This window comes from Brachycentrus maculatus, unplaced genomic scaffold, assembly GCF_059751285.1.
Source record: "Brachycentrus maculatus isolate JH-2025_06_01 unplaced genomic scaffold, ASM5975128v1 h1tg000005l, whole genome shotgun sequence".
Classification (NCBI taxonomy): domain Eukaryota; kingdom Metazoa; phylum Arthropoda; class Insecta; order Trichoptera; family Brachycentridae; genus Brachycentrus; species Brachycentrus maculatus.
In genome coordinates, this window is record NW_028280760.1 from 2,724,158 (window position 1) to 2,747,763 (window position 23,606).

The 23,606-nt window shown below is 30.8% G+C and overlaps 3 protein-coding genes across 5 annotated transcripts; 2 read left to right on the top strand and 1 right to left on the bottom strand.

The window, feature by feature from the left end:
• Positions 1-164: 164 nt before the first annotated feature.
• PIG-Z (phosphatidylinositol glycan anchor biosynthesis class Z) lies at positions 165-3,719 on the bottom strand. Its single transcript, XM_088257391.1, has 3 exons — positions 3,330-3,719; positions 2,320-3,259; positions 165-1,826 (listed from the first exon to the last, which is right to left on the bottom strand). Exons 1-3 carry the CDS (start codon positions 3,493-3,495, stop codon positions 938-940), a joined length of 1,995 nt encoding a protein of 664 aa, XP_088113517.1. The 5' UTR covers positions 3,496-3,719; the 3' UTR covers positions 165-937.
• A 14-nt stretch (positions 3,720-3,733) lies between these two features.
• On the top strand, positions 3,734-10,617 carry imd (death domain-containing immune deficiency protein). 3 transcript variants are annotated; one of them, XM_088257411.1, is made up of 5 exons: positions 3,734-4,293; positions 4,620-4,907; positions 6,819-6,982; positions 7,681-7,815; positions 8,890-10,617. In XM_088257411.1, the coding sequence occupies exons 2-5, from the start codon at positions 4,628-4,630 to the stop codon at positions 9,055-9,057; spliced, it is 747 nt and encodes a 248-aa protein (XP_088113537.1). In that variant the 5' UTR covers positions 3,734-4,293; positions 4,620-4,627; the 3' UTR covers positions 9,058-10,617. The 3 variants fall into 3 exon arrangements, with proteins under 3 accessions (XP_088113537.1, XP_088113548.1, XP_088113526.1); XM_088257422.1 differs by having other exon boundaries at positions 3,738-3,795; XM_088257400.1 differs by having other exon boundaries at positions 4,266-4,465.
• Positions 10,618-11,663: 1,046 nt separating this feature from the next.
• LOC148313855 (mitochondrial enolase superfamily member 1-like) lies at positions 11,664-23,603 on the top strand. Its single transcript, XM_088257451.1, has 9 exons — positions 11,664-12,002; positions 12,888-13,106; positions 13,709-13,831; positions 14,297-14,447; positions 14,527-14,684; positions 15,289-15,431; positions 16,700-16,863; positions 20,814-20,995; positions 21,550-23,603. Exons 1-9 carry the CDS (start codon positions 11,808-11,810, stop codon positions 21,667-21,669), a joined length of 1,455 nt encoding a protein of 484 aa, XP_088113577.1. The 5' UTR covers positions 11,664-11,807; the 3' UTR covers positions 21,670-23,603.
• Positions 23,604-23,606: the final 3 nt, after the last annotated feature.

Here is a 23,606-nt window from a genome sequence, read left to right on the forward strand (position 1 = left end):
TAAAACCATGTTCTTTATGGGGGGTGAGTACCAAGTAGTACACCAATATTGACTGATATGATCACAAATAGGTATAAATTTGTTATAAAATCATATACATGTATTAGATCTTAAATTACAATGTATACTGGTTTTAAAGCACGCAGGTTCTTCCTCAAGACTAATATTAAACTACAGTTTTATAATTGAGAATACATTATGTGTGTAACAATTTTAATGTCAATTTGCGAAAGTACATAATTTAGTAGCAATAGCATTGTGCAATGTAATATATGTACATAATATCTCACATTCGTATAAAAACAAATCATTTTTAACACTTAAAATTTAAGCATTATTGAATTATCGTTTGTGCTGGTTAATAAAAAAATGTAAAACATTTTCAAATCCATAACCCTAACAGCCAAATCGTACGACAAAAAAAGGAAAATTACAAATCTCCATTTTACAAAGTAGTTTACTCCTAATATTTTATTTTAGTTTGTTTTTATTAGGACATATTAAATATTTGTATTTTATTGGAGCACAATAGTTTCACTAAAGTGTAATAAAACTGTTATGGAACAGTTTTTTCTATATTTTTGGTCATGGTTTACATACACAATATGTTTATTGAAACTGAATTTAACTAAAATACACACATATATAAATTTAATAAATATATTACTATAAAATTAAGAAGGCATCAATTTTAGAGTCAAGCAATTTCATTCAAATATCACATTACAGCTTCAGGATTGATCTTGAATCCTAATTATGTAGTTCCAGTAGTATGTACCCTGATTATTGCAGAGTAAGGCGCCTGAATAATATGCACTACAAAAGAGGCCATTTTGTCTTATGAGATCATAAGCTATTCGCGTTTTTCATAAATCCAAGTAGCGATCATAATGATTAATTCATTTCACAATAATAATAGTGTCTATTTTTAAAAATATCATCGAATATTTTTTTCAGAGTTAAATTTGTCAATAGTTAAATAAGAGGACACATCTACTTTATATAAAACAAGGGAAAATTGGTTAATAAAACACATAAATCTTTCCTTAAGATTTAGCTGCAACTTCCAAGACACATCCGACAGAGAATGTCCCTCGTAGTAGCAAGTTTGATCATTAGGCTTCGGGAGATAAGGAAATGCCTCCGTACTCAAATGCGGATAGAATTGAGTCTCTTCTTTCAATGCTAAAGTGGTAGCGTTAGTTTTAAACCAAGCCTGTCCCAGGTCTGATTTAAGAGAAGAAGGAATAAGAAGATACAAACGAAAAGAGTGTTTAGATTTCAATTCGTTCGCTTTCCAAATAACTTTAACTTGTTTAAGGACATCATCTAAAGATTTTGATCCTAATTCATAAAGGAAAATTTGTTTGGATAAGTAGTATTTTTGATTAGTAACTCGGTTTATTCTAAGTTTATTTGTACTTTCAGTCAGGAATAATGACTGTGGAATGTCGTATATGTGACTTGTGACTAGATGAACAGTCGTAGCCCGAGGCTTTGTTTTCAATTCTGTATGAAAGTGATTAGCTACCGAATATATGCCTCCTTGATGGATAAATCCAAACAATATAGTCAAAAAAATGTTGCAGAAGCACCAAATTACGAAGGCGTATTTTTTTAATTTCTTGGTGTGAATACTATCACTTTCAATTTGTTGTAAAACGTTTGTAAACAGAAAGACAATCGGAAGTACAATTGGAATCAAAAATCGAGGTTCTTGATGTGGAAACAGGGAGAGTATAGCCAAGGGTGCTATGAAGGAAAATGTCATCAGTCCTGTTATACTTTGCACTTTAGGCATTGTACCGTAGGATCCTTTGCTCACTCTGAAAAAAATCAAATCAATACTTAGTAACATGTTTATTAACTTATAGAGGCATTTATTTATTCCATTACATAATAAATACCAGTACAATCATTACTCACTTACTTACTATTCAATTTTGCCTTAATTCAAAATAAAATTACAAGAGTGAATTTGAATTTTGTATGTAATTCACTATTTTCTTATTTTATCGACAAAAAAATTAAATTATATTTAAAACAACACCGCATATAATTTATATATATGTATATGGAGAATGTTTGATGAAAAACAACAATTCAAACAATAAGAGTGTGTAAATAAATTAAATAAAAAGTGGTACTTGCCAGGTTAAATTTGAATTAAAAACGGATATATATTACCACAAATTAATAGAAAATAATGGGACTGCTGAATCAATTAATAGAAAAATAATTAATAATAATAATAATTTGAATAGCGCCATTTTCATAAAATACTACCTCAAGGGTGCTACAAATTAAGATGTAATTTACCTGTATAATATTCTCATTATGGATACTATGGCGGCCATCCCGAGAACATTGAAGAGCACGGGAATATTGACGAGAACGTGGAGCCAGCGAGGATGCAGTCCGTGCTCCGCCAAGTTGTCACTCAACAAGTTGTACTTGAGGAAGTTAAAGGGAGTCACCACAAAGTTTTGCATGGATATATCCAGGTACAAGATCTCACCAGAAGTGAGATATCCATAGTAAAAGCTATCTACAAGAATTAAAAGGCAAATGGCCGGAAGCATGCTCAAAATGAAACACAATATCCTAACGTGAAAGTCTTTAAAGCCGATAAACTTTGTTCCTAGGCCTCTAATAAGCCAGAAAAACACGGGCGGAATAGCGAACCCTACAAAAGTGGGCCGATTAAATATACCTACTGCCACAATAGTAGCCATCTGCACGCACTTACTCAAGGAATGGGCGGGCAAGGAATTCCTCAACTTGTAAATATTTACTCTTTCTACTACGTCTTTAGTCTTCTCGTACTTATTGCTGAGATATTCGTTGTGATAAATAATGCAATCGGATTTGAGCATGCAATCTGCCACGATCCATATGAGAGATGAAGTTAATACCATCTCCAGACTATTGGAAAATGTGCGAGTCGCATATACGAGTATCACGTGCGAACTTGCTAACGTTAGGAGTCTGCTCTTGTAGTTCTGTCCGTACAATCGGCAAACTTTGTAAAGGCAATAATCGTTAATAAGAGAGAGAAGGCAATAAAATATACGTGGAAATATTAAAATAAAGTAGGGAGTTCTTAGACTTGCAATCAAAAAGTTTCTGAAAATCGAATCTATGAAATTTAAAATCATTAGCGGGAATCCTATTGTAATATGTGAGAGAGCTATGTTTCTTAAGGGAAAAGTAGTGTTAAATTCCCAACAGTGTCGAACGTCCACGTTAAGGATATCACCTGTAAAAAAATATTTTAATAATATATTATAATCAAAGTAAACTAAATTACAGATATATCAGCAACAAACCTGTTATTGGTTCCATAGTTTGAAAAAACTCATCCGGGTGTATATACCCATTTTGCGGAAGGCATGCCAGAATAAATCTAATAGCAACTAATATCCAATACGAATAAGGAAGAGTGAGCGCAGGATTTTCTTTGATCGCTGATCGGACATTCCGTTTTAGGAACATGTCTGTAATATTTGAACTGTTTCATTAACACAGTTATCAAGTATTCATTATGTTATCAGGCAACATTATTTTCACCATATTTTTAACAAATTCATACAACATGCTCTCGTATCATTTTGATTTCGAAAAGTATATTTTATTTCAAAATCCGCGTCCACTCAAATTACAGCAATTCGTCAATATCTGTCGTGCTTTCCTGCTTTCCATAGATGTTTTAATATTATTGCACCTGGCTGTCACATTCAAAATCTTTGCTCGTAACATAAACCATGCGTTGAAATTTCTTACAAAATAGAAAAGGTGCCTTTCAAAATTATTTATTTGGGGAAAAAAAAATATTTTAGAAATTTTTGGAGCTTTTTTATTTGCTCTGGTAAGGGTCAAATTTTTGGCATCGAAATCATGTTTTACATGTATGCTTTTAGTGGATGTCGTTCAAACCCGCTAAAAAAACAGAAAATTTCCACATTTGTAACAAGCATACGGAACCCATTAGCTAAATGGTTAATTGGCTAATTCAAACTTTCAAATTAATGTCAAAATTTTATACAAACGAAATCAATTCAACTACGATCATCGATAACCTATTGACTTATTTAACTTTAAAAAAGTTCCAGGCATTTCCATCAATCATTCGCGATAGAATTTGCATCTGGTTGAGGTTTTGATGGTTGTTGAGAAAAAGCATATCGATTTTTTTAATGTAATCTACAATATAGATTTGTCTAGGAGGCACATATAAAATGATGACACGTGATGACCTGTGACCATAGAAATATTGACGTTTGACGTACCTAGGTTTGTTTGACAGATCAGATTGTACTATTGCTATTATTATATCAATTGTCACTTTTTGTGTTTGGCTCGGCAAATACAATGATAAGCTCAAGGATTTCTCTGAATTAGACTGCCTTAAATTTCGTATCGTCGCATATTGGTTTATACATTTTTACAGCCATCCAGAATTTGAGTAAATATCTTCCAATATTTTTATTTTAAATACTACGTTTTGTTTATTTATTTAGATTCAATTGCACAATGAAACAGTACATTGACGCACAATAATAAGTATAAAGGGCCGTATTTTTTATTTTTGTGAAGTAACTTACCTTTTTATTTTTTAGCTAAAGTAATGGATAAAATAAAAGGACTTGGTGCTAAAGTTCGGCAGTTCTCTTCATTGGCTACCGATGCTGTGCCCGGCCGTCCCAAGACAGGTTCTAAAGAGGACCCGCCTCCCAGAATTTTTATTGACCAAGAGTCTGAATCTCGTAACGTTGATACTCCTCCGATAATTACTGATCCTCCAGAATCTCCTCCCATCCCTCCCCAACGACAGAAGAGGAAGAAGAAGATTGAAACCGAGTTCAGTTCACCCGAAGAGGAGATGATTCCTCCTATTAACACCAGCGGTAAGATATATTTAAGTTTATCATTTCTATTATTTATATATCTTCACTGCACAAAATAAATTCTGTGTTCCGAGGAAGTTAAAAAACAAAACCGTTTTTAAAAAATAACTAAATATTTTCTTACAGATTTTTTATCAGATCTTTGATCTCACTGGGTTGCCACATTTTACAATACTTGTTCAGCAAATTCTTTAATAATAATAATAATGGATAATTTATATAGTGCTGATTTTGTGAGAACACTTCAAGGACGCTTTTTACTTACATTTTGTTACTTGTCTGTCATGAGTCATGTAATCATGGATGTCGTGGCTGATGACACAATCTCTTTTGTGTCTGTCTACCTTCCTTCATTATTTCATTAACTTACCCACTTATAAACATATTTTTTTTTATAAATAGTTATTAAATATCACTATGGATAGTGTGATACTGGGTACATAGAGCATTTAATACATATATCATATTTTAAACACACAAGGTTTATTCTGTTTTAAAATTTATGCATATAATTTAGAATTTCAATTCAATTCAATTTATTTATTTATAATTAACATACACATTACAAACTAAAATTTAAAGCGTATACTTAAAAAAAAACTAAAATAAGCAAGAATAATATTGCTTAAGGTGTAGAAGAATCCCACTTCGGAAAACTACGTCAGACACATGGAACAAATCAATATCCAATGAGATATTGTTCAACATAGCGGTAGCTCTTCCTACAGGCATAACCATCGGCAGGTTGGTCCTGTATAAAGGAATGTGAAACAATCTATGCTGACGCTGTCTTAGGTAACTATCGGGAACATACAGACTATGCTCCGGATAATTTCAGGATTATCGACCATATCGCGCAACAATCTATAAAAATGCGTAATCAAATAAAAATTTCTTCTAGTCCTAATATCTTAAAATATATTTAGTATAAAGCAATACTAAATATATTTTAAGATAAAGCAAATTGTTACAATTTTATAAGTTCACAGTTTATAGTTTAAACGGTGGACAAGAAATCACCGTTTTTAATGATATTAATAATAATTCTTACCAAAATCAGCACAAAATCTTGTCTATGTATGTTCAAAAATGTATTTTTATTGGTATATTATTTTGAATATAAATATTTAAAAGAGTAATAGACTAACCCATTGCCCATTAGATAATTAATGAACTGTATTAAAACATCTTGGATTTTCTTACATGTTTTATATCAATATTTTTGGAGACTTCAAAGTCTCCAAAAATAGTGGATAGTTACCTGTCTAAGGTACTTGTACATTCGGAAATCTGTCAATTAACCTGTTAACCGGGGAATTCACTTTTTAATTACGCAATATACAACGGGTGCGAACTCTTTCACTAGGACGTGTCAGTACGTCACGCCCGGTGGACGTAAATTTCATATATTTATTTATGCTTAAAATAAAAAAAAAGACGAGGAAATATATATTTTTCGTTTATTTATATTTAAATCACAAAGGAAAATACAAAATTACAAACAAATAGAAAAGAATTCTTGTGGAGACTTGTATGTATATGACTAATTACCTTTGTTGTTTGAAAATATAGGTCCCACCCACTCCAGGGCGCAACATACATTTCAAGGATGTATTCATATGTCCTATCCATACCCGATATGGTTTATGTTTGACATATTTATACTTCCTGCCCGGTTAACAGGTTAAGGACAACTGGCGGACAGATCACCTTGAAGGTTAAATATAAAAGTGAGAAGAACAACCCCCTCTCACAACTTGTATAGATTCTCTGTGGGTACATCCGGGTTCATAAAAAATATGACAGTAATTAGTAATAAGTAGTCATATTAATGCGTACATCCGTAACTGTAAAATCATAAATTCTACATTACATAATATTAATTATGAATATTTTATTCTTTTTTTGCAGCTTCTGGTAGCGTGATTAATATTGTAAACTCCAGTAAAATCCACTGGGGTCCCGAAGTAACTTACAACTTTGGATCTCCAATGACGACTGATCCTGAGCCAGATCCCGATGCTGCGATTAGAAAAACTAAATTCATTGTTGCCGTAATGGAGTCTAAAGATGAAGTAATGTTTTCTTTGTATTTTCTATTAATTATTAGTCAAACAATTTTTTTTAAAATTTGGACAGTATAAACTGTAGACAATTTTATCTGTAAGATCTTTGACTCAAAAAAGAGAACACCTCTTAATTTTTTTTTGATAGGTTTTTTTTTTGTTTTCTGATATTTTCATAAAAATATTCCAGATTCATAACAAATGTATATGGTACCTACTTTAATACTTATCTTCTTATACAGAAAGCACTGATACATCAGTGACACGGCAGTGATTTTACTATCTACCAAGTTCTCTGAACAACATTATGTTAAAATATCAAACATCCATTTATATGCATTATTACATATTTGTAATAATCCAATTAGGCCCAAAAATTATATTTTGATTTGCGATTATTTAGATGGATGTCAATACACAGTATGAATAATAATAACCCATACAAGCAAATAATAATATAAATAAATAATCTAAATATCCTGTTGTAAGAAATTGAGTTATGAATATTGGATCGCTGTATGCTCATGGCTGTTGCAAGCACAGCATCTTCATTGAAGATGTGTCTGCACAGATAGTGAATACTCTGGGTTATACAAAGTTAGAGCGTTTATGTTGAACTATCTAATTTAAAATGGATTGTGTTTATATATTCACCAATTATTCATCAATTTCGTAACTAATATACATGGAATGAATGTTGATTTTAGATTGAACATAGACATCTCGATATTGTGAGCAAGAACTTGGGTTCAGGCTGGAGGAGCACAGCGCGTCGACTCGGCTACGAGGAAGGAATGTTGGACTTGCTCTATGAATCTCATTACCATAAGGGTATTCCGGAGGTATGTATATTAATAAAGATTTATGTATAAGATTTTACACCAAGCCTTTGATTTCTACTTATTAGTTTTCTAAAAGATGTACGTTTGAAAGTATAACAATGTTGAAAAAAGTTTTTCTAATGGATAATCTGATAAAATATTACTAAATTCAGCGTTGAGAGGCGGCAGTAAGCGTAACTTTTTATGACTTGGAAATCACATAAATCACAATTCCAGTTTATATTTTCAAATATCACTTTATAAAGTGCATTATTACAAAGTGTTAAAAAAAACTACCACTTTCGATTTTACAATAATTATTTAATATTTAATTTTCCTTCTCATGGAGATGATGTAGAGTAATTTATTTCATTAGCATTCTACTTCATTATCTTTTTTTAGCAAATAAATAAACCGCATAATTTATTTGCAATATATTGATTCCTTAGTGCAGCGCACAATCGTACTGCTCTTTTTTGTCAATTTCTCAGTTATTTTGTTTGTTTCAAATACATATTTTTTCCTCTTTAATAGTATTTCTTAGATGAGTAATCGAATTAACATAAAAATTTCACTGTTTTGTGGTTATCATGTTAAACATACACAATGCGTTTTCTCTTCATGGCTTTGAATGCATATAATGCTTTGTATGACAGAATGAACATTTCATATATCGCTCACTCCTTTCAAGAACGTCATAAATCAAAAATTGTAAATATTCAGTTATGCATGTTTTCGGAATGCCCAGAAAATGTACTATATCCCAGCAAAAGCGGCATATTTTTAACTTAATATTTAACCGCAACAGGGCAGAAAGTGTTGTTTTTGCATTTTGAAGAAAAGGCATTGTTTAATTATTTTTTTCAAAAAACTAAATATTTTTTAAATGGAGAAAAAAACTTCGGATTTTACCTAAAAAGATGTGTTGCACAGTAAAAAGTTCAGTAAGTGGCTTGATATTTATTTTTAATACATTGTATTATATTCTTAAACTTTAAAAACGTTCTCCTGAAAAATCAAGTATTTTGATTTATGACGTTCTTGAAAGGAGTGAGCGAAATGTAGTATTTTTTTTTTAAACTTCTTGGCTTGTAGGTTATCTATCAAGTTTTGCTCGATTGGACAAGAACTGGCCAACGGACCCTCGGGGAGCTGTGCTCGGAACTCTGGAGAGATGGCAAGAGAGCCGTTGTTCGTGAGATTGCCAATTTGTACAAGGTGTCTCCCACCGCTGATGAAAAAGAGAAGAATTTTGATTATTGAGCAGAAATTATGAAAATCTACTAAAGAATTTACGTCTATGATGTAATGTTAAATTTGTAGCAGTTAATAAATGAGCTTACTACTGTACATCTCCATTGACTTTATCTCAGGTTCGATTCCTAGGGGAGTCAAAATAAATCTAAATATTTTATATACCCCTGAATATTTATAAGTTGATTAGCACTCAGATGATTTAACTGATAATATTATACTTTATTATTAGTAATCAAATATATTTTTAAATGAACACTTTTTTTTTCAGAATATTATTAACTACATTTACTTTATACCTAACTTACTATTTTATACATTTTTAATAGTCATAAAAGAACAATAAAAATAAGTATGTGTTATATGCCTATCATAAATTTTGAAAAAACAATATTTTGGTATAATTTTAAAGACTTAAGTCATTTTTTATCTTTTGGACATAAAAACAAATTTTAAACCTTTTTGTTCATAAAAAGGCATACAAATTTAAATATTTTAGTTACTTATAAGATATAAACATCAAAACAAATGACTTTTAATTGTTATAAGAGTTTTTTTTAAATAAAAAGTGTATTATTATCATATCTGTGTGACAAAATGATTTTGTAAAAAACAAATCGAATTCTGTATAATATTTATTGAGACAAATATCAATTATAAATTGATCAAAAATTTACAGGCCATTACTAGAATTAGGGTACTATAATAGTGAAATACTATTACTTTGTTTAAGAAACAGCATTTTATAAATCCTATTTATATTTTACCAAACTTTCATTTAGGGACCAAAATTAAAAAATACATTAATTGAAATTTAAAGGTGATCAATTTTAATCATTCCATGAATTGTGATTTTAATGTAAATATATTTGTGATTTAAAATTTTAAACTCAATTAAATAGCAAATCTATAATAAATAATATTTTATTTATACTTGTGGATTTAAAAGACAAAATATATATTTAGATATTTAAGGTTTAACTGAATTCAAAGCTGTGAATTGACTTTCCATAATATTATTTTGATAGGTGCTATAAAAAAAAAATAATATATATATACAAATGTTCATATAATTCATTATGTATGTAAATACATACTATGAGTAGGTCAATAAGATTCAATCGCCAACACTATTTTTTACACCCCATATTTTAAGTAAATATGTACTCAATAAAATTAAAGGTGAAAGAAATATCCAATATTATTGTATTCATTTTGTAACTGTTTAAAAATAGATTCGTTATTTACTCAAGTTTGCATGAGGGTATTAGTTAAGGACATTCACAAAAACTATCATCCATTTCTCTTAGTTATTAAAATAATTTAAATTTTATTTTCAATTTTAAAAACGGTTATAAAACACATTTGTTTCGGAATGTTTCTTAGTTAATAACTCTTTTTTTTTAAATTTGATGGATATTTTTAAAGTATTTTTCTAACATCCTTATATCAAGCCATCCAATGTATACTATATAAGCCACAAAATGCATTTTTACTGATGTTGTTTTTGTTTATATACATATCTCTGTTAAGAATTCCATATTTAATAAATTTTATAAACATTTTATATTTTGTATTCATTTAAGCGAACCTTGATCATAAAAATTAATTTAATCTACTTCATTCAGATTGTTATTATAGCAGACAATGTTACTATGTACTACCACAACTCGTGACTACGCTCAACTGCTGATGCATGCAGTCAGACTCAGACAGTTAATAAAGTAATAAAATATTATTATTATTATTATATTATACACTACTATCATACCTCACCTACCTCCAACTAATCAGAAGTGCTGTATCATGATACAGCACTTCTGACAAGAAAAAAAACAGTTCATTGTATAATTGATACTAAAAATAATACTATTTCATTGTAAATTCATAAAATAAAACTATTTTGTAAATACATTTTTTCTCAGCTAACTTTGGAGAAAACAGACATATTTTTTAACATAGTTTGCAAGCACTTCATAAAACATTTCATAAGTTTGCTAATTACTGTAGTAAAAGCTCATTAATTCAAACAAATTTAATTCTAATTTCCTCATAATTCGGATAAATATTTCAGAATTCTGGTTTCCCCAGTGATTTATCAAATATTTTTTTATTTTTATTTTTTTATTATTATTATTTTTTTTAAACCCTTATCCACACCTAATGGTGCATAGGGCACTGCATCAAATTGACGCAGTGTTATCTTGATCATTACTTACATGAAGGCAAGGTGATCACTCTTGCGCTTCAGGAACCAGTCCAGGGTAATATTAAATAAATATTACAGTGTTAAATCACTAATATTTATTTTCACCTCCCCCCCTGGGAATCGAACCCGGGACCTCCAGCACGGTAGCTAAACACGCTGACCATTAAACCACGGAGGCGGACAAATATTTTAAATATTTTTTTTAATAATTGAAAAATAAAGTTAAATCGAAGAATATCAAATAAGAAATTCGATATAAAATCAGAAGAAAGAGAATATATTTAAAAAAAAATACAACTTGTGTCTTTATTATTTTTATTTTAATTAATTAAAAATTGTATGAAAAAAAGGGGATTTAAAAAAATTTATTGTTTTTTTTCGAATTTCTATCTATTCAATTTTGAATGAACAAGCCTTTACTGCATTAATATTATTATCACTTATTAACCAATAGGTTTCCAGGTGAAAACATAAACAAGTAAATTCATTTCCATATCTCTTGAGTGTTATCAGGGTTACAGTGCATCAAATATTTATACAAGAGTAAATTATGATAACGCTCATATTATATTCATTACGTTCTCCGAGTTCACCTACGATAGTTGTTAGTTTACATACTTTGAGATTAGTATATCATTACTGGTTGAAAATGGTTGTTAACAGAACTGGTTTAAATATAATAGGTGTGGATGTAGATGATGTCCGTTTCCCAACATCTTTAGGAGGACACGGCTCCGATGCTTTGGTATAGTATACCTTATTCATAATTAAAATGAATCAATACAAAATTTCAATAAATAAATCAAGTGTTTTTTTTATTATTTATTTTGCATATTGTTTGAAAATCATAACTCTAACTAAAAATTTTGGAAAAAATATTCATACTGCCTACATAAACATTATTTAAAAACTAAATGGAAATTATGGTTTATGTAAAATGAAGTTAATCACTTTTGACTTCCAATGACTATTTAAGTCTTTTTATTTTTAAAATTATCTTAAAAATATTTTTGAGTTTAAAAAAAGATCACCTATGGTTGCATTTTATAATTCTCAATATTATAATTATATACCTACTTGCAATTTCGACTAGGAAAAGTCTTCTTAAAATATAATTTAATATTGATTTATATATGTGGAAAATATATATTTTTAAAGAAAAAGTACTAATTATATCATTACACAAGAAATACTGAGCAAATCAACTATAGCAGGCACAACTTATAAGGAATGATAAAGCATAACTTTATATTTACCCGTCTTGTTAAGAAATCATTATTTTTAAGTTCTATCAAATAAAGTGATGCAGACAGCTCGTAGGTAAATAACTTGCTTGAAAGGTGCCTTGGCGTAGTTGGGTAGACGCTCGGCTTCGAAATTGGCGCTGCGGGTTCGATTCCCGCCAATTGCAAACTGAATTCAAGAAAGATTTATTTTCAATTGATCTGGGTGTTTATGATGTATTTTTCACATTTACCTTCCCTATCCTTACTATCCTATCTGCAGACAAGCATCGAAAATAGACGCTTTGCGGGTTATTCCTTTTTTAAAAAAATTGAAAATTTCAAATAATTTTAACTACTATCAAACTTAGATTCTTGCAAATTTTATGAACAAAATTTGTTTGCAGCACACTGATCCTAATTACTCTTGTGCCTATGTGACAATAAAAACTGACGGGGGTAAAGTCGGATATGGCCTGACATTTACTCTTGGCAGAGGAACAGAAGTGGTCGTGCTAGCATGTAAATCCATGAAGCAATTCCTCCTGGGTAAGAATGCAGCCGATATATTCAAAGATTTTGGCGCTTTCTGGCGGTTACTGACGAGTGATTCACAAATGAGATGGGTAAGGAATAGTGTCATATGATTTAATCAACTGTCTCTGTGTTAGCGATATGTATACATTGCCATAATAAATGCAGAAGGGATCAATTTGTACAAAAGTAAACAAAAGAATTAAGCCATCATTGGATAAAAATATTGATTTTAAGAGTAAAACTCTGGGAAAAACAAACTTAAAAATATTTTAGCAATATTTGAAGGGTAATGAATACATTGCATAATTCATATTTTAAAATTAATTTGTAAAACACTTGTACTATATGCAAGTAAATAAATTTTGTGCAACTTTAAAAAAAATTGTAAACCTGTCTCCATAAAGCTCAGTTTTGGATTAAAGAATGAACCTTAAAATAAAAATATATTTCATGGAAGTTACACTCATACAATTTTTACTTAAGTAGTAATTGCATAGAACCTCTGTTTATAAATATTTTAGCAGTACCTATAGAAATTAATACATATGTATAATTTTTTTTACGAATCTTTTGAAAATGCTTCCAGAATTCAAATCCAAATGTCAGAACATAAAAATACTTTTAAAATCATCTCTGAGGGGCGAATGTTATGAGAAGAGATAAGATCTAGAAATATTTTATATATTTTTAGATTGGACCTGAAAAAGGTGTGTCTCACTTAGCCGTAGCTGCTATTATTAACGCTCTGTGGGATTTATGGGCCAGGGTTGAAAGGAAACCCGTGTGGAGACTGTTGGCAGATTTAGAGCCCGAGGTAATTAAATGAATTCTCACTATTTTTCAATTTATTATTATTTTTAAGACAATGCGCGAGTGGTATGTTTACTTCAGCGCATATACAATGGGATGGGCTAATAAGACTTAGAGTGGCAGACTTCTGGGAGAGGGTGATAAAGAGTTTAAATATTATCATAAAAATGTTTGTTAAATGGGGGCTGAACTGGAGCGCAGTGTTGCCATTGCTAGCGAGCTGATCTTCTCACATCACCTCTCCAGAACTATCAACAATATTTAAAAAAAAAAATATTTACAATTTTTTATTTTATATTTTTATTATTATATACTAATAAACATAACAATATAGCTTACTAAGTATAACACCCACTGCTTAGTCAAGCTGGAATAAAAATATTTATCATTATTATTATAAAACATCAATTTGATTAACAATTAAGAATTATTATTCTAACAATTACACTATTGCCCGACTTTTCTGTAGGAATTGGTTTCAACAATTGATTTCCGCTATATAAGTGATGTTGTCACACGTGAAGAAGCGATAGAAATTTTAAAAAAAGGTCAGGAAGGAAAAAAAGAAAGAATTGAAAATTTGGTGAAGAATGGGTACCCGGCATATACAACACAAGTGGGTAAGTAACATTTGACAACTCCGACTTGCATTATAATTTGAAATAAATCATATTATTTAATTGATTTAATTTTCATTAGGTTGGATGGGTTACCCCGATGACCTGGTTAAAGAGTTGACCAAAAAATATTTGGATATGGGATTTGACAGTTTCAAGTTAAAAGTGGGAACAAATTTCGAAGATGATTATCGTAGATGCAAAAACCTTCGTGAGGCAATTGGGGACGAGAACAACTTGGTAATATTTTCTAACAGTCTAATGCAAACAATATTTCAACATTTATAATTATCTGTACACAAATACTGGATATATCAAGATATCTATAATTTAGATGCTTTAACAGATTCAGAGAAACTTTTTTTTTTGAGAACGCGAATATGGAAGTCTGGGCATTTACAGAGCTTACGAGTTGTTATTAACTGGTAGATGTGACCCTTTTATGTGGAACATCCATATTGACTTTGAATTTTTGAAACATGTATATATTCTATGTAACTAGTAACCATTCACATGTGAGTTCAAAGGACCATGTGCCAAGATTTTTGTGAAGTAAATAGAGTTGAAAGATTTATTTATTATTTTCGAAATTTATGTAGCATGGTTGTCAATTATGGGTAGAATGATGAATATTTAACAGTGTATAAAGTGATTACTTAAACCAGCTTGTGACAAATTGTAAGGCCTTTAAATGCCTAGACTATATTATTTTTTTAACTATGTTGAGATATCAATAATAAATATCAATAACTTGAACCACCTAATGACAGATCGGACCTCCTGAAAATGCCCAGATTTCCATATCTCTCCATTCATATAGCATTGTTTTTTTTTCCTCGTTTAGATGGTGGATGCTAACCAAGCCTGGGATGTGGATACAGCCATAACTTGGATGCAAAAGTTATCTGAGTTTAAACCAATGTGGATCGAAGAACCAACATCCCCTGACGACATATTGGGGCATGCTACTATTTCCAAAGCATTACGGTAAGAACAAAAGTAAAGTGCATTCTAGTATAACCCCTTTGAGCGTACCACATACGGACAAAAAAATTAGCATTTGCGGATTTGCTTGTAGCTAGCACGGGTGAAGAAAAGGCTCAAACTGATTTTCCTGTATTATTTTATGAGGTAGTTAAATGTGGTGGGTGGCTCTTTGTGTATGGCCTGTGGTGGATTTTTTCCAAATATTTTTTCTTATGAAAACTGATCAGTCAAGGGGTTTATTTTAAAACAAATATCTCTGCATTACATCTCACAATTTTAAATTACAAAATCATACAATGCTATCAACAAGAGTGACGGGTAATGCAGAGATAAGGTAGATTTATATGATGGTATTAATAATTATGTGTTAAACTTTTGAAAACATTATTATGGCTATATAAACCTTTTGGACTTTTCGCTACTTACATATTGTTATATCTGCAGTTTTGAATTTTTATTAAATTGCTATAAATAATTGTTTTAAATGTACTTTATGTACTTTTTTGATTTAGCAATTTACAATTTGAAACTATACATTTTATAGATATTTATCTACAATATAAGGTTGATTTAGTGAAAATAATTTAAAATTTATTCTTTGATTTTTATCTGCACCCAAATGGTGCATAGAACACTGCATCAGGTTAATGCGGTATTAGCCGAACAGATAAAATGAATGCAAGGTGATTAATTGTGCACTCTAGATATGGGGGAGTGGAATATATTTCATTGGATACAGATGACATAAGTGAAGAAATTTAGGTTGAGGGCATTACTGCTATATGAGAAAGGAAATGAAGGTGGAAAAGTAGGTAGGAAATAAATAATAGCACCAATGTCCAGTGCACTCAAGGTTACATACCTGTACTCATACTACTTGAGTCCCTTGAGCAAAAACAGTAATAATAAAAATACATTTAAATACCTTTAAATTCTTTACTTCAAATCTCCACCTACAAATTATGTCTGCAAATTTGGTACATTAATAATATTCTTAATTTTAATAAATAGATGTGATCTAGTGTGTGACCTTTTGCCTAAAAAAGTAATGTCTGAATGGTAAATTTACAAACAGATTTATTCTTACATTTTTGATACAGCTCTGCAGTACAAAAAAATTGGCTGGCCCCAATATAGAAATATGACGTCTTTATAATTGTCTATATATTTATTTAAAGCTTAAATATCTAAAAATGTTTTTTCATTCAAAATATCCATCAGATTTGTATTTTTTTATTGTCATCCGAATCTTATTTGTGTATTTGCAGACCATTGAATATTGGAGTCGCAACAGGGGAGATGTGCGCCAACCGTGTGATGTTTAAGCAATTCATGCAGGCTGGAGCCATGCAGTTTTGTCAGGTGGATTCTGCTAGGATTGGAGGGATCAATGAAATCCTGTCAGTGTATTTGATGGCACACAAACTTAACGGTAAGATTCCTTTTCTATAAAGATTTACACAAGGCCAAGTGGGATCCTAGTCTACTAAGCTGAAAGTTAATAATTTCAATTTAATGGATTGAATTGAGAAATTGGCTCATGGACATTTATTGTGTCAGAATGTGTATTTGCATGAGGGCAATATTGGCTCAACCCAGTAAAATGTCTTAAAAATTGGCATCATGTACAAAAACATATAAACTGTCACAGTTTTATTAATCAAGAACAGGCGGGAGAACATTTTCTTTTCTAAAAACTACATTTTGATTAACATAAAGCCACATTCTGTAAAAAAAAAGTAAATTCATCGACACAAACATACGGAAACTGAATTACATGTATAAAAATTAACAGTTTTTTTTAATTAGCAAAGAGATTGCAGGCAGACCCCTGATCTAGAATATCAGTTTCTTTATGTCATCATTATAATAAATAAAAAACCCACAAAGCCTATATTATAGGGACTTGTCTGCAGGTAGAAGAATAATAATAGGGAAGGTAGATTTGGAAATACATTATAAACACCCAGACCAATTGAAAATAAATATTTTGAAAAATTATTTTGCAATTGACGGGAACCAAATCACAGCAGAGCGTCCACCTCACCTACGCTTCAGTGCCTGCCAGATATCTGTAGTATATTGGTAGAAATCGAAATAAAATTATGGATTTGGTGAAAATTTTCAATAGACTATGTATGCGACCATTATTTATTTTTGTTTATTATGTAGGTACGTTATTTAATGATATCTAGATATTAAAAAAGTGATTTTACTAAAACTCAAGTCATTTACTTATTAAATTAATCTTTTAAATCGTTATTGTCAAAATTGTCATTATTATTTATTTTATTACTTACTTTATCTGACAATGATTATCAATTAAAATTTTATAAATAATCAATCTACATTTTTTAAATTGGATAATTAATTATAAAGATTGTATATTTAACCAGATAATAATTGCGTAGCGAAGGTGTGGTTGTTATGATCAAAAGATAAAATTAAATGTCCTGCAATCCAAATCTAGATATTTAAAATTGTTGAATCATTGTACTTAGAGTTATGAAAATATTAATGAATAACACAAATGTACATATTTTCAGATATTAGCCAAATATTGAAATTATTAGTTTTCCATTTTAATGCTATTCAAATACAGTAGAATCGCGATATAACGAAATCCAAGGGACCAAAAAATATTAATTCGTAATAACGAATTCCCACATATAACGAATTTTTTTTAAATCATACTTAGTATGTATATGTTGCACGCCGTTGCAAAAAATGTTGCGCGGCTTTTCAAAAAGATCGCAAGTTCTGCAAGCAAAGGAGGAAGGGGGCCATAGGGAACTGAATACCTACATATTTTCACTTTTTTTCTTATTAACCTTACGGTGATAAAAGTGCCGCGGGAATCGATGATACTCGTATGTGTTTTGTACACAATATGAGAATGTGATTTTAAAACCGGAAAAACGTAAATATTCCTAGTTGCTTTTACTGGCCATATTTAAAGTTGAAATATAACAATTTTGTAATGTTGGGTCTGGTAAATATGTATCTGAAAATGAGAATAATAACATCAAATATAATAATAATAATATCACAAGTAGCCGCCAAAGCCGAGAACAAGAAGGGCTTGCGCGCTACTGACGGCCAGTGTTGTCAGACGTCCAAGAGTAGTTTTCGATATTGAGATTGCGAAATTACGAAATTGCGAAATTACGAGACGGCGAAAAAAAATTTTTTTCCAAAATTTACGCGATGATTTTTTTTTTCGCCGTCGCTAAAAATTTCCTAAAATCCGTTAAAATTCCGTTATAATCCTTCAAATTCCGTTTGATCTCTTTATTCCTTCAAAATCCGTATAAAACGCACAAATTCGTATTTGTCCAAATTTGTCCGTCATATTTAATATTCCTAGTTGCTTTTATTGGCCATATTTAAAGTTAAAATAAAACAATTTTGTAATGTTGGGTCTGGTAAATGTTTTTCATAATGTCATTCATTTGCAGCGACGGAAATAATTAATTTGTAAAAAAATCGGGAATCAAATCCTAACATAAAATCGTAAAAATACACAAACGTTTCTGTGTTTGCGCGTGTGGCGTGCTTTGTAAGTATGCGTGCATGTCGTACGTCGTAACACGTTACTCCGCTAGTCCAATAGTGTGCAGATTGTCTTACCCGACACTACGCCCCACTTAGGGCGCTTGTCCACTACCCGAAATTCCGTGTAATTTTACTGTCCGGCACGTCAGTTAGCGTTTTAAAATGACGATTGGCTTGGATTGGCTTGTGCTTTTGTCCATCTTTCTTCGGATCGGAGCTCTTGATCGGTGCGTGAACACGTTGCGCGTAAATTCGATCGTAAAATCGTCGTTTTAAAACGCAAACTGATGTGCCGGACGGACGGTAAAATTATTCCGTGTAGTGGACAAATGCCCTTACGATGTAGATAAAAGACGGATGCAATTTGAGGATTATTATTGTCAACAGAATCATTTCATTGAGATAAAAAGACGGATTGTAATTTGAGAATTATTATTGTCTACCATTGAGATAAGCAGGTGGACTGATTATGGGAGAGAATATACATAAGAATTTTTATGGCCTACAGAAATAATTTCATTGAAATAAGAAGAGAGATTATAACTACGTCGCCTACTTTCAAAATCCGCCAGATCCATATAAGTCGATTTTACAAAAAAAATCCAAATTCTCCAGATAACATTTATGTTTCAAAGATTTGTCTATCTTTATAATAAAATATTATAAAATAGAGAATTCTCCCATTTTTTGGAAAGTTTTTCAGTACTCAAAAAAAAACACGAGACACAAATCGATAATGACGCTTAACTTTTGACCTATCTCCGCTCTCTGTTTGACCGATATGGGTCAGAAGGCAAGTTTCATGAATATATCGGAATTTGAAATACAACGTTGTTTTTAAGTATTTTTTAGCGGGGTTTTCAAGTATTTAAAATTTTTGAACAATAAAACCCACAACTGGCATTCCGATAGAGTATTTATTTTAAAATCTTATAAAACTGGATCTAGCGGATTTTGAAAGTAGGCGACACAACTAAAGAATTATTATTGCTAAATTAAATCATTTCACTGACTCATAGACTCTAATTACTAATTACTCAAGCTGATGGGATATTGTATTGAATTACTTTTAAAAATCGCCATAAAACCATCCGCATATGGTGCGGCGGCGCGGCTTGAATAATTTCATCTTAACATTTTTTATTTCCGCGCGGCGCCGTGGCGGCGCGGCTTTGAAATATTTTTATCATAACATTTTTTATTTGTTATAAATTTACTTAAATGTATTGACACTTTTTCGTACGGGACAAAAGTGATTTTGTTATACATAATAACGGGATTTCGTTATATAAATGCATTTTTGTGTGAAAAATTAGTTTTAGGGAATAAATTTGTTTTTTTTTTTCGATATACGTCATTTTTCGATATATCGCGATTACTTATATCGCGATTCTACTGTACTTTGTATTAGCACAATGATTTTGTCCAGATTTTTCTGTTAGAACACTAGCCAATTGAGTTTTTAGGGCTTTTTTTTCTAACTCCAAAACATTTTTTGGTAATTTCATTTATGACAATTTTAGCATTGCGCATACTTTCCAATGTTAAAAATTCCCATATTATTTTTTGAATTCACAAAATCTGTCAAAAGTTTGACATTATATCGAAAATAAATTAGGTACTCTAGTACTGGCACTCAAAACCCGTGTGCCAAGAAGATAAAAAAGAATGCAACCTCATTCATGATTTATAATGAAATTTTCAAAGATAAAACATTTCAAAGTACCTGCCTAGTATACACCTACTTTGAGAATATTGTTTATGGTATATTTACTCGATTGGGGGTTTGTGTTTAAATCTGATTGTAAGAAAAGCTTGTCTTTTCAGTAAAAGTATGTCCTCATGCGGGTGGTGTGGGTCTTTGTGAGATGGTCCAGCACCTACAGATGTGGGACTATGTGAGCTTGTCTTGCACTATGGAGGGAAGACTTATTGAGTTTGTGGACCAGCAGCATGAACATTTTGTGTACCCCGCGCAGGTGGAGCGCGCCCGATACTTGGCACCAAAGGTCAATTTTATGTATATTTTAAAAGTGGAAATGTCATTAATTCTACAACAGTTGGCACACACTTTGTGACGGTGCGGTAAAATTTAAGCTTAATTTTTACTTATTTATTGACACCTTAATGATTTTTGGTTTAAAATAGAGCTAATTCCTCATACTGCTGACATCTGTGGAAATAATCCCGAAGAAAAATATTGTGTTAAAATGTTGGCTATCGTAATTCAAAAATATATACCTGTGTATTGAAAAGTGGGAGAGATGCCCAGTAAAAATGTTTATTTTAGTAACTACATATTATATGAAATGTCATCTCTCACAGTTTAAATGGATAACTTATTTACTTTTGTTACATATCAAAATCATTAGTGAATAAATGCTAAGGCCATGAGCGAGTTTATGCAACTAACCTATTTTGTTAGTTATAAGAGCCCTGTTTTTCTTGTTTATTTAAATTATAGAGCTTCTCGATAAAAGAAATCTGGTTAAAACTCACTTGTGAAGATTAAATTATGATTTATGCATGTTATATACCTAATTAAAATGTGACGTAATTTTAGGAACCTGGATACAGCACGGAGTTCAAGCGTGACTCTCTAGAGAAGCACTTCTACCCGAATGGCTCTGAGTGGAAGAGAATGTTCAAGGAAGGAATCTTCCCTCCACCTCCTAAGGAATAAACTTAAGAAATTCCGGATGATGGATGAAATGGTTATAGTTACATAAAGGTGGAGACTGACCGGAGCATTTCGTGGTAACGTAATACGTTACGATGCGAGCATTCGTACAGTCAGTACAGCGAGCGGAGCGCTCCATTCATAGTTTCGGATGCTAGCTGATGCTTGCCGCGAGCGATGTTATGACGTCATGTTACGACGAAATGCTCCAGTCAGTCTCCACCTTAATAAGTAAACTGATTTTTAAATCTGTTTTCTGTAACCCCTCTACCAATAAATGTAAAGGTGGAGACTGACCGGAGTATTTTGTTGTAACGTAACGTCGTTCACGGCGAGCATCCGACTTTGTGTGGAGCACTCAGAATGCTGTACTGACTATACATGCTCGCATTGTAATGTGTTACGTTACGACAAAATGACTCCGGTCAGTCCCCACCTTAAAAGGATTACTTCATTAAATTGTTGATATACTTTTTGTTGAATAAGTACATATATTAAGATATCTATTGTTTTTATAAACGCATATACCATGTGTTCTCATTTATACATACTTTTCTATTGTTTTTATTTTTCTAGTAACATTCATTTTACTTTATTCGCTATAGGAATTTTTTATTCTAATGTACCAAATGTTATTTTCCATTCCTTGGCTTTGTATCTATTTTATATGTACTCGTAAAGCTCTCCGCTGTTAAAAATAGTAAAAAAAGAGATAAACAAAATATTGAAATGAAATTAATGGTAATAAATTTTTTTTAAATGTTAACAATTTTGTTTATTTAAAAAATCCTTATAGTATTTATTTACAGTACATAATAAATATAGGTAGTTTTCTAATAATTATAATCATGCTTGTATAAATTATGATAGTAAAATATTGAATAAACGATAAATGTAAAAAATGAAAACTAATACAAGATGTCAAATCTTTCATAAAATATTGGTTTAATAAAAATTCCCACACTAAGTGTTAATTTTTATTATCTAGGGTTACATTTCTGGTTATCTAGGGTTAAATGACCTGTTTAGTATGTACATATATTAAAGATAAAACAAGCTTAGTTACACTACATAGTCAGTTTGGACTCAGATATATTATACGCCTAACAAAAAGTGTTGGAACCACAATCTAAAAAAAAAATACCATTTCTTGTTTTGTTATTTTGTCAAGAAGTGTTCCTGGAAATCTGACATTATTTTCTAGATATGTCGAAGAATAACTGTAATTTTATGATCCAATTAAACCATGTCAAATGTAACTTTTTTCTTGTTTTTTTTTTAAAAATTTAAATCTAGAAAGTCACCAAATAAAAGGCTTGTTTGTCTGCTGTGGTGGTATTTCTACATAGTGTATATAAATTTAATTTCACTTCTAGAGTTTTAGTTTTTAGAGTTCTTCTAAGTTACTGTTACCATTTTTTTTTACAAAATATGAGTTGAGTATAATTTATACACCTCTTCTTCTAAGCTTCGTCCATATTAATGGTGCATATGGCACTATATTGCATCAGTGCAGTGTACACTTGCTCGTTAATTGGAAGAAGATAAGATGATCAGTCCTGCGCTTCAGGTATCAGTCCCGGGCAATATCAAATATAAATAAGAGTGGAAAATTACTATTTATTTTGACCTCATTGGGAATCAATTTCAGAACCTTCACTACGGAAGCTAAATGAACTAACCAGTATACTACGAAGGCGGACTTATCTACAATGTGTAAATTTATCCGCAATACGTAGATAGAGTCTTTGTAATACCTTCTTGGTTATGAAAGTAAGAAAAAAGGGCAAAAGTTATGAAAAATACATCATATCCAGCCCAGCTGAGAAAAATCTTTGAATTTCGTACGCAATTAGCAGATGATGGACTATTTTGCCACCACAGCACATTTGAGTAGCAATAAATTTCAAAAATTTGAAAGCGATGTAACACCCGATGCA

Bases quoted from the DNA above. Each gene is read 5' to 3' on its own strand.
- PIG-Z (XM_088257391.1), bottom strand. From the start codon at position 3,495: ATGTTCCTAAAACGGAATGTCCGATCAGCGATCAAAGAAAATCCTGCG. The intron at 3,260-3,329 runs GTTTGTTGCTGA...ATTTTTTTACAG, and splicing joins AACTATGGAACCAATAACAG to GTGATATCCTTAACGTGGAC. The intron at 1,827-2,319 runs GTAAATTACATC...GATTTTTTTCAG, and splicing joins ATAATGAGAATATTATACAG to AGTGAGCAAAGGATCCTACG.
- imd (XM_088257411.1), top strand. From the start codon at position 4,628: ATGGATAAAATAAAAGGACTTGGTGCTAAAGTTCGGCAGTTCTCTTCA. The intron at 6,983-7,680 runs GTAATGTTTTCT...TGTTGATTTTAG, and splicing joins TAATGGAGTCTAAAGATGAA to ATTGAACATAGACATCTCGA. The intron at 7,816-8,889 runs GTATGTATATTA...CTTGGCTTGTAG, and splicing joins ACCATAAGGGTATTCCGGAG to GTTATCTATCAAGTTTTGCT.
- LOC148313855 (XM_088257451.1), top strand. From the start codon at position 11,808: ATGATAACGCTCATATTATATTCATTACGTTCTCCGAGTTCACCTACG. The intron at 13,107-13,708 runs GTAAGGAATAGT...ATATATTTTTAG, and splicing joins GTGATTCACAAATGAGATGG to ATTGGACCTGAAAAAGGTGT. The intron at 20,996-21,549 runs GTCAATTTTATG...ACGTAATTTTAG, and splicing joins CCCGATACTTGGCACCAAAG to GAACCTGGATACAGCACGGA.